The sequence below is a fragment of the Acartia tonsa genome, chromosome 4 (assembly GCF_053477335.1).
Source record: "Acartia tonsa isolate MP-2025a chromosome 4, ASM5347733v1, whole genome shotgun sequence".
Classification (NCBI taxonomy): domain Eukaryota; kingdom Metazoa; phylum Arthropoda; class Copepoda; order Calanoida; family Acartiidae; genus Acartia; species Acartia tonsa.
The window spans coordinates 7,811,212-7,822,714 of NC_137263.1; the positions used below are offsets into that span (position 1 = coordinate 7,811,212).

Genomic DNA, 11,503 nt, shown 5'->3' on the forward strand with positions numbered 1-11,503 from the left:
AAATAATGCTTTATACTTTTTAAATTTTAGTTTTAAAAAGATTTTTTTTCTATGGTTTATTATTTTTTAGGGGACATTTTTTTATTTTTTGGGGGGGGGGAGGGGGGGAAGTTGGGGGTGTCCTAATCCTCAAGCGGTGGTACGTAGTAGTTGTCGCTATTTTATTACAAACAAAAACGTGTAATTTTAAGCACAAAAAGCAAAGTATTAAAAATGATTCTAACAAATTTTTTTATTCATATAACAGCGCAACAACTATAAGATAATAAAATTTTTAAATTAAAAAAATGTTTTGATGATTATATTTATTACAAACATATATTTTTAAGCACACTAATAAAATGCCCATAATTCAAAGACTAGAATTAACTATTTAAAGCACTTTAAAAAGCAATAATACATATTTACATACAAGATAATATTTTACAAAATCAGAATGGGATTTAAGAACCCCAATATAATCACAGGAAAGCTTTAGTATAACTAAAATAATGTTTAAATATAAAAAAAACAAGGATGACAACATCCATAAGTAGCAAAGCTCAAAAATTATCGATGGACATCCGGAAAATGAACTTTAGATCAGCGCTATAAAAAATAAACTAAAATAAATCACCAAACCTTTATAATTTATAATGTAAAAATCTAGGAATCGATCTAGCACCCCAACGAATAAGCAAATCTTAATGAAACTTTGTGGGAATATGTATAATGTGAACTTACTTAAACTGTTTTTAAACTATTTTTAAAAGGTATATTAAAAATATACTTTGACATCTGTAGAATCATACTGCAAAGCCAAAAATGAGAACAATTGCCCACGTCAATTTTTATTAGGATTTTAAAGTTTATTTTTTACTATGGATTAAATAATTTTTACTGAAACGTGATGTTTCTTCCCTTTGTAGGTAAAATACTCAGCTTTTAGAGTGTCTTGCTTCGTAAATATTGTATGCTAGTATACAGTAAAGTTAGGTCTTTTGATTTTATCTATCAATATTAATTAAAAATTAATTCTTTACAATAAATCAATGAATTAACATAAAAATGTTTCATGTTTATTATACATTAAAACACATAAAAATTGGCTGTAAAGGGTTAAATAAATTAAGATGACAACAAATGTTTATGCAATACAACAAATTTATTTTTGTCACATATACAAATATGATATAAAATAAGATTATTCAAACATATTTTTAAAGATATTTTTAAAAAGTATGTATCTTTTATGAGTAGGGTTTTCATTCTTTTCATTTTTATTAAATAAAACTATTTAACTACGTTAGAAATAAGTCACTTTGTGAAAACACTCTTTCGGAAATTCTAATTTCTAATTGGTTTAAATTCAGCATTATGTTTTTTATTGTATTATGTCAGATTTTTCAATGAAATTAATTGTTTTAGAAAAAAAATTATTTCCATTGAACAGAGTAATGTTTTTTTTTATTGTATCAGTATAAAGTGAATTATATAAAATTGTTCACTAAGTTACAATATTACACGAAGTAAAAAAAGACCCTTTGATCTGGTAAAAATGACCAGGGCAACAGTAAAAATTAATTTTTAAATCCCCCAAAAAAAGTTTATTGGGGACTTAATTCAAATTTGGGCTCTGCAGTCTGATTCTATAGGTGTCCTAGTATATTTTTGACCCCCCATTCAAAAATAGTTTAAAAACAGTTTAATCCCTGAAAAATCTTGAAAAGGAATCGGTAAAATCATAAAAACTTAAAATGTAGGAATCGATCTAACACCCCAACCAATTGACGAATCTTAAAGAAACTTGGTGAAAATATGAAAAGTGGGAACTTATTTAATCTCTGAAATTTCAGGCAGCTAACTTAAAAGAAGCCGAGAAAATCACGTTTCCCCAAACCGATCCAAACGGACGGACATGTCAAATTATAGAGTAGCTTCGCTACTAAAAAACATGACTAATTTGACTTAAAATTCACAATATCTGTGTATTTTATATTTGTTTCTTTTTCACCTAAATCACACTTTTAAAAAAGCTAAAATGTTGTTTATAAAGTTTAATTGTCCCTATCCTGTTGTCTCCTCATAAATTGAGTCTGTAATTTAACCCGGCCTTTACCCACGACACTCGTATTCTCCGCCGTGGATATAGTTGTCGGGCCTGGCAGTTTTTTGTTGGCCCCACCACCACCCGACTTGCCGGGTTTTAACGGCGGCGATGATGCCAACATGTCAACGCCGTGAGTTCGGCGTAAGTATTCTGCTACGTTGCTCCACAAAGACTCAAACTTGTGACCTAAACATTCAATGATAAGTTTCGTGTTATAGTTATTTGAAATAAATGGATTCTTGCTCTAGAGCTTCAAATAAGATGTCATAATGTAAACACTAACTTAAAGGCATGTTATAAAACGAATCAATGGATCCCCTCTCAATGAAATGGTTATAGTTTTTCAGCAAAAGCATAATGTCTAAAAAAGTATTATGCGTATTGGCCGATGACTTGACTTGAAAAGATTATTTCTAAAATTTACAACAACAATACATATATGAAACAATTCGATGCTGTGAGTATTGGTGCAAAAAATGGGGACATTATTCCAGTGACGTCATATTTTTCTTTCCCGAAAAAGGGAAGGGGGGAAGAAAATCTCTTCAAAAGAGATGGGGAAAACCCCCTTTTCTCCCATCTCTTTTTTTCTCCCCCCCTTCCCTTTTTCGGGAATGAAAAATATGACATCACTGGAATCATGTCCCCATTTTTTGCACCAATACTCACAGCATCAACAATTCCCCTCAGTTAGAGAAGAAATGAAAACTGTACCTGAAACTTTTATAACAGGAATAGGTTCACAAGAATAATTATCCTCTGAGAAATGGAATCCGTCCCGGCACTCACAATAGATCTCCTGTTCAACATGAGGTCTACTATGCTCATGTGTGTCATCAGTGGCATCATCATCATCATCAATATCATCATCATATTCCTCTGAATGAATGTTCTTGTGCTGGTTTGCATGTACATTGTTGTCTTGTTGTGTCAGCTGTAGAGTGGCTGAGTCGGTGGGTATGAGCCACGAGTTTGCTGGACATGGACCCTAAATAAAATAAAAAAGCTCTTTATATTGCCTATAAAAAAGGGGATAATTTGAAAACTTTTGGACAATGTATCGCGAATAACGTCACTTTAGAATGATACATTACTGTAATATGAAACTGTGTCCATCAGTTTTTTTATTTTTATCCCCCTTTTTATAGTCACTGTAAAGAGCTTCAAAATAAAAAAAGCATAATCTAGTACAGCAGGGGCGTTCAAGCTTTTTTATTTGGAGGGGGAGGGAGAGGGTTAGTTTTTTTTTTTTGGGGGGGGGGGGGTGGTTAAATGGCGCAAAGCGTGCAAAAAAATTTGTTATGGATTTTTTATTTTGGGGGGGTGAATACTAAATACCCCATACTAAATGGTTGGGGGTCGCTAAGGCACCCCCAACATAGGGGTAAATTTTAAATGGGTGAGGTAAAATTTTTAAAAAAAATGGGGGCACCTTGTAGTACAGTTTACGATAAAATGTTGTTTTTACACGAGAATACCTACAAATAATAAAGAATAACCGAGACTCAATAATGTACAAATATCTCGCAGCACAAAAAAAAATTATTTCACTCGTGTTTTATCTAGCCAGGCACATCATGTAAATTGTATAGTATTGCCTATCTTTTGTATTGTAATAACGATGTGAAAATAAATTAGCCGTTTGTTTGCTAGTAGCCAGTCAATATTTTTCCTGAACTGTACTTAAACAAAAAGTCATTAATTTTGTATTTTTAAATACCATACCATATGAAATGATAATTAAATCTGCTTAAATTATTAATTCTACGTTTTTGCATACAACCTCCGCGTTATTATTTTCTTTAAAAAACAATTGTAGAATTATTTATTTTTGTTATCGCGATCAAAGCCAATGTCACCAAATAAATTGATTGTTCGTCGCAAATCCTTTCTGAAGAACCATTTCTTCCGCCCATAGACATTATACCCATGACTATATCCCTGGTATATTTGTCACCAGGTCAAATTATGTACTGTCAGTCAGTCTGTCAGTCAGGCAGTCGCAAAATTATAAATTTTAGGAATGAATTGCAAGGTTGCACCAATCTTATCACACATTACAGCAAAAATATGGGTATAGTCCTTTTCGTGGCAACGCACCTTTTTCTTCGTATTTTCACAGTAGCTTTTCTCCCATTTCTAGCCCCTGCGAGGGGGGTCTAACCCTGCGGAGCCAATTGCCTAACCCTGCGAAGCAATCACCCAACCCAATATAACCTAACCTAACCTAACCTAACCTATCAAAAGCCATTTTAAAAATACGACGAATCGCCCCTTAGGGGTCGTTGCAACGAAAGGGACTATACCCATAATATTTATTTTTCAGAACATGCTACTTTTCGATATTTGCTTACACTGATTTTTACAGAACAAAATATAACAACCATAACCATTTTATAGAGTAACTACGCTGCTAACAGAAAAGACAATGTTATAATATTTTTTTAACATATCTTATTATAACAGCTTTCCGTGGATATTAAAATAAAAAAAAAACAGTTTAGTTTAGCTTTCGTTGAAAATTGTCTAAAATACGATGCTAAACATGATTTTTCAGTATGGTTGAGTACTGGTCCTAACCTGTGGATATCAATCAGTTTGGAAGCCATACTGTAAAAAATAACTATTATTTAATAATAAAATATTTCTTGTTTGAAGGTTTTCTAAACAGTTGACCACAAGTACATAGATAAAAATGAAGTGACTTTTCAACTAAATTACAGACAATATTAATAAACTCACAGTACATACAGAAATGAGAAAACCATATACTTATATATAGAGTGGCAGCGGTAAAAAGGCAGAACTAAAAATTTCAAGCAACAAAAATAAAATTAAACTTTTTGGTTGAATTGAAGGAAGTTATATAAAATATACTCAAAATGCAAAATTTTGAAATTGTCCTTGTAAAAAAAAAAGTATGCGAAGCTTAACTGTTTATGCTATTGACAATAAAAGTTTATTTTTTTTGTGAAATATATTTTCAACGCTATAGATATCATTACCATGATCAAGAATTATAAGAAGATGTTTGAGAAAGATTTCTTAATTAGTATATTCTAAACTAACAGCTTTCAATAAAAAAAATCAAAAACGTTAGGGACTGACTGACTGACAAAGTGAATTATCGCGTAGCTTCGTTTTTAAAAATGAGGTCTAGGTAGTCGTGCCGTTTAAAGTACAATACCTGAGTAAAGGGCACATAACAACCATTTGTCTCGTTCCAAAAAACATATCCAGCCGAGGTGTCACATGTACACTCTGTTCGCTTTGTTTCTCTGTTGTATTTGAAGTAGAAGTTGTCCTGGCAGGGACCCTTGCTGTACCATTCATAGCATTGTCCGTTCTACAACTCAGGTTCAGTGATTTCATTTTTATAATTTTTTAAATTCAAATAGTTTTGACAGAACAAATTATATTTCAAACATTCTATGTGCTTAAGTTTTAAGTAGCGAAGCATCTCTAGAATTGAAGCATATCCGTCCGTTTGCACGTCAGTAAAGTTAGATTTATTCTCTTTTTTATATCTGGACTCCTTATGTGTATGATTTTTCTTGGTAATTTTTCAAAAAGTTTGTCAATAAAGTTACTAGCTCGGACCGTACATCTTAATGTTGTTACTTACGGCCTGACCCTTTTAATTTTATCAGAATATTATAAAGTATCTTGATTATCGCAAAAAATAAAAAAAAAAATTTTTTAAATTTAGATTAACATTTTTCCCATCTCAAGAATAACTCCACCCATTTTTTTAAACAGATTTCAAAATCCAAATCTACAATCTTTTTTTTCAAACTTTTTCAGTTGTCATCTGTATTTTATGGTGATACCTATGATTCAAAATAATTTGTGACATTGTTTTATATAAATGTATGTTTAATATCTTTGATTATATTTGCTGACACCATGGAAACTGTCCCAATTTTGTATAACTTTTGCGGAACATGTTCCAGTTACGTCATATTTTTCTTTCCCGAAAAAGAGAAGGGGGAAAGAAAAAAAAGGGAAGGGGGGAAGAAAAAAGAGATGGGAGAAAAGGGGGTTTTCCCCATCTCTTTTGAAGAGATTTTCTTCCCCCTTCTCTTTTTCGGGAAAGAAAAATATGACGTAACTGGAACATGTTCCGCAAAAGTTATACAAAATTGGGACAGTTTCCATGGTGTCATATTTGCTGTTATCTAATGTCTCATACCTATATTTTTTTAGACAAAATGAATTGAAAATGATTGCTAAAATCGAAATATATCTTCATGTCTTAGAATAGTGTAATTTTTTAAAAATAGGTTGAAAAACATACTAACTTTAAAATATTTCAATTTAGATACTTGACACTCCCTTAAAGTTTGTGCAAAAAAAAGGCAAGTGAAACAAGGACAATAAGTTTATTTTGGGCGCAGCAAATAACACACAAAAGCATAGCATAAACCATCAGACTTGATATTAGTGACAAGAATGCAACATTAGAATACTCATTTTTTTTTTGGGGGGGGGGGGGTTCAATATCTTAAATCAACCCAGGACTATATTTCATGCCTGCTGTGTGGTGGTGCTAACACCCCCTTAAAATGAAAGTTAGTGTGACTATGACTTATTCCCCTCTTCTTTACCCCTCAAATTTATGCCCAAACCCCCCTCCCGGCATATCTCTGTGCACGCCACTATATTCCTCCCTGTTAACAATTTAGTTATCTAATCTTTTTGATGCAATATCCTATTATATAAAGTACTAAGGTTTATTGTCTGTAGCTTAAGATTTCTATATCTACTGTACCGATTGTGTTCTCTATTTTAGGAAACCTTTACTTAGGTCCCCGGGATGGTTTTAGGCTATTTTCTTCTTTAGAATAAAGTCATGGGATGGTTTTCAGCCATTTCTTTACCGTGCCCTTCTAATTTGAAGAGGAGCCCCTAGCTGCTAGGGGCGCAGCAGTTAGTTATATTATATTTTATCAGCAAAATTAAATAATGAAATTAAATTTTGGATTATTACTATTTCAAAAAAAATCTCACATTTTGCATAAAACATTATTACAATTAAACTCCTATGAAATTGTTACAATTCATTTCAACCTATCCTGATACATTTATTACTTTGTTTCGCCTTATTGCAAGCAAACATATTGTGCATTAAAAACCAGTTTCATAATTTATGCAGGCAAATAATTTGATTACATAAGCATTGTTTGCTTTGGTGGTTGGATAAATAAGAACAATTTTATCAACAGACAGTGCAGTAACACCAAGCTCACAATACTTTTGATTAAAAAAAACAGTAAATTGTAAGACAGTAAAAAGATATTTTAAAAATATAAAGATGAACAACAACATTAAGTTAAGGTTTTTATACATGCTATATCATTATCAGATTATCTCTGTTGCAAGCCACAGTGCCTTCGAAGGTGCTTTGACTTTAGTGTCAGAACCTAAATTGGGACATAGTGCATTTCATTACCCTAGGTTAGGTAACTTCATTTCACTTTTCAATAAAATCTAAAATGCAGCGGTTTTTGAGAAAATTAGATTTAAAAATTTCAAGTTCAATTTTCACCCACTAGGAGTTACCGCAAAATCATGACAAGAAAAGCAAAGATTTTTTATTTTAGATTTTGAACAACTTTGCTTTTATAAAGTCAGTCATAAAACCTCTCTATATATGATTTATTTAAGGCTGAATTTCCGTGACCTTAGCAAAGCAATTGATAAAAATGGCCATGAATCAACTCACTTAAGAAGTGGTTTTATGAAGAACTTTATAAAAGCAAAGTTGTTCAAAATTTTAAATAAATAATCTTTGTTTTCTTGTCATGATTATGCGGTAACTCCTAGTGGGTGAAAATTGAACTTGAAATGTTCAAATCTAATTTTCTCAAAACCCGCTGCATTTTAGATTTTATTGAAAAGTGAAATGAAGTTACCTAACCTAGGGTAATGAAATGCACTATGTCCCAATTTAGGTTCTGACACAAAAGTCAAAGCATCTTCATTTGCACTGTGAAGCGTTTTTGCGTTATTTAAGTTGGGAAACGTCGTAAGGAATGTATTAACTATCTTATACCAACGAAAATACCCTCAAATGTAGTGGCTACGCGTCTTATCAAAAACTCATATGCTTATATAATATCTAAGGACAAATCGAAATTTAATTAAAATGAAAACATCTTTATTCCTTTGGCCAATAATTTTGATTGTAGCCTGGACTACAGCCACAGTTGCCCTTGAAACTTTTACCAGAATAAGCCTCGAAAATTACAAGCTGACCGCTGGGACAGGGTCCTCTGGCTCCGACTTTATGGCACACTCCGCGAACCTCCCCTTCGACACTCTCTTCTGAGGGAAAGAAAAGGTCAGTGGAGGGACAAGGATTATCTACACAGACACCAACCTGACCACCTTGACCTGCCGGCACCAGAAACTGTGACTCTCTGCAGGGTCCCGGAGTGTACTCACGATAGCACGAGTCTGTGCCGGGCCAGTAAACATACTCATCTTTGCATCGGCAGCGCGAGAGACCAATTTTGGTGTCAAATGAGAAAACCTGGCCCTTTCCACATGGACCCTTGGTTTCAAGTTCAAAACACTGGCCCAATGCAGGAGAGTAATGTGGGGCCAGATCCGGAGAGCAAGAGCACTGTGTGGTATCCAGGGTGTGGTTGTACGTGTACAGTAACCCGTTCTCACATGGACCCCGAGTCATCAGTTCATAACACAGGTGCAGAGTGGGGTGGTAGTATTGATTTAACAAGATATGATCACAGCCACAAAATGGTTCAGTTGTTTCGGGATTAACAATCAGTAGGTCTCCTTTATGACAAGGCCCCTGTGTATACATCTCATGACACTTGCCATCAGGTGGCCAGAATATCCAGCCAGGTTCACAGCGCTGCCTCTCTCTGCATATCGGAGGCAGGCTAGACCCGCCTGGGCCAGCGACAGTGTCTATATATTCATTTACTTGACAAGGCCCCCGACTATACCTGGAGTAGCACCTTTCTGTTTCTTTCCACAACAGCGGCAGGTTTTCTGGACACCTGCAAACGGCAACCTGGCTGTCTGACTGATAGCTTAACTCCTGAGTTGCTGGACATGGGCCGCGCGTAAATATCTTGTAGCATTGCTGGTTTGGCGGCCAGAATACCAACTGCCAGCTGCGAGCACTACAGGGGTTCTTTTTTGCATCCGCCCATGGCGGGGCTATCACATAAGCTGATGAGTGTGCTACAGGCCATATTATTGTCGTAGCCAGCACAAGGATGGCCAATGTTGCGCGCATCATTTTATCACAAAATGTCGCCGTGACATTGTGCGGCCTCCGCCAAGGCGGGCAGAGGCCAGGCGTAAATAAGGTTAGAAACTTTTTGCGGCTAAATATCTTTTGGTTAAAAATATATCATTGTAGTAATTAATTGAACTAATTAAAACATGAATCCAATAATCCTTAACAACCAACATTATTTTCACAGATGATCAAACATGACACTAGAGCTTCTAAGGGAAGTGTATGTGTTCAGTGAGTGAAAAAAAACTATCTGCACTTTGCAAGTTCACGGTCACACCTCAAGTTTTCAACTGTTGTGGAACGACAACAGTGAACAACATCCACAGAGGTGGTGGTGTTGTTGGTTCAACAACGAGCCCTCATCTCCCCACCACTGCACCGCAACAACACTCGGACATTTGAACATTACTTCTCTATCCTCACAACTCCCCACCCCCCTCCCAGTCCCGGGTATTTATAAAAATTGACAGCAGCACATTTCTTCCTCCGTTATTCCCCCCGGGGGGTACCTCCCAACCCATCCCCTTATCTATGTCCTACCCCGTTCACTACACAGTTTCGTTGAACTCTCCTCAACAACACGGACAAACACACGAACACACAGACACACATAAACACACCCACACAGTACAAACAGACATACTAGCACACTTAAAAGCATCAGTTCCGAGTTTTGAAAACTACTTCCCACTTGAGAACACAGCGATAATAGTTTACATGCATAATATATTGATCAACAATTTTTAAAAGCAGATCTACTTTACAAAAAATGTTGTGTTCGTACGTCAGCCCGAACTTCCATATTGGATACACCTTTCCGTAAATCTATTCATGTTAGAATTGTCGTATCGACTTATAATCTTGATTAGTGATTTCTGTAATAATTAGGTATAATATGTTATGTGTAACCTATTTATATAAATAATATTACATTTTTATAATTACTCTAAAATTGTTGACATTCGTTTGAACTCATGTGAGATTTATTTAGCTTTGCTTTTATGATTATTGTTATTCTTGTCTTGACATGAAACATTGTATTTATACCATTTAACATGATTTAAAACAAACCAAAATAACTAATGTAAAAGTAAACAATTTGTACTTTAATAATGGCTTTGTCCATAGCATTTAGTGGGCTACTATTCAAGAAAGGAGAGGTTTGTTAACAAACAAATTCGCTGAAAATGGCGGAACCAGAGGTCCGACCGTATTCGAGATCCTATAGGACATACAAAGAGGCATAAATCATGTAACTTACAATTAAGATTATAATTAATATTTTTAAAAGCGAAGCTTTTCTATAATTAGGGTCGGTCCGTACGTCCGTCCGTACGTTCGTCCGAGATAGATAGCTTTTATTCGTTAATTTAGGCATGTTAGAATTGTCCTATCGATTTCAAACTTTGCATGATGATTCGTTTAGTAGTTAGGTACGATTTAGAAAGCGTAGCAACTCTATAATAGTTACTAGAATGTCAGTACGTCCATTTTAAACATGTTAATTTTTCTACTTTTTTAACAACAAATTTTTATGTGATTTAATTATCCGTTTGATCTGATTTTTGGTCTATTAATTCCTGGGACAACAAAGAACAATAGTATAAGCGAAGCAACTCTATAATCAAGTCCGAAAAATGTAAGTATGTCCATAAACATTATCCTGTATCAAGCAGTTTTTCAATAAATTTACGGTACTTGCTTACATGTGGTAGACTGGAGCACCGAAACCCCCCCCCCCCCGCTTAGTTTTGACAAAAATCAAAAATAAGGGGGGGGGGGGTAGTTTTTTAATGTCTGGAAAACGGCAAGGAGGAAAAGTGCTCAGCAAGGCAAAGACCCCCCCCCCTTAATTTTGAAGAAAATCAAAAATAAGGGGGGGGTAGTTTTTTCACTGTACAACACGCCAGAAAGTTGAGTGAGGTAAATCAAGTAAATCCAGTATACCAGAGGGGAAACCTTATTACAGGGATATTCATGTTTTGGGGCATAATTTCCTTATTTATTGACTGATTTTAGTAATTGATGTATCCCTGAACAGAAAATAAGGAGGAGGGGGGCCAGTAAAAGGTTTTAATTTTGCGCAATTTTGCTTTGACTCTTATACATTTATATTCTGATTATTCAGTTCAGACACT

At 34.5% G+C, this 11,503-nt stretch overlaps 1 protein-coding gene across 1 annotated transcript; it reads right to left on the reverse strand.

Annotated features, from left to right (window-relative positions):
* Positions 1-1,666: 1,666 nt before the first annotated feature.
* On the reverse strand, positions 1,667-9,860 carry LOC145315886 (uncharacterized). Its single transcript, XM_080156017.1, has 4 exons — positions 8,256-9,860; positions 5,277-5,435; positions 2,804-3,077; positions 1,667-2,275 (listed from the first exon to the last, which is right to left on the reverse strand). The coding sequence occupies exons 1-4, from the start codon at positions 9,360-9,362 to the stop codon at positions 2,037-2,039; spliced, it is 1,779 nt and encodes a 592-aa protein (XP_080012143.1). The 5' UTR covers positions 9,363-9,860; the 3' UTR covers positions 1,667-2,036.
* Positions 9,861-11,503: the final 1,643 nt, after the last annotated feature.

Excerpts from the sequence above, each read along its gene's own strand:
- LOC145315886 (XM_080156017.1), bottom strand. The coding sequence starts at position 9,362 with ATGATGCGCGCAACATTGGCCATCCTTGTGCTGGCTACGACAATAATA. Across the intron at positions 5,436-8,255 it reads ATCAAAATTATTGGCCAAAG|AACGGACAATGCTATGAATG; the intron begins GAATAAAGATGT and ends CCTGAGTTGTAG. Across the intron at positions 3,078-5,276 it reads GTTATGTGCCCTTTACTCAG|GGTCCATGTCCAGCAAACTC; the intron begins GTATTGTACTTT and ends TATTTTATTTAG.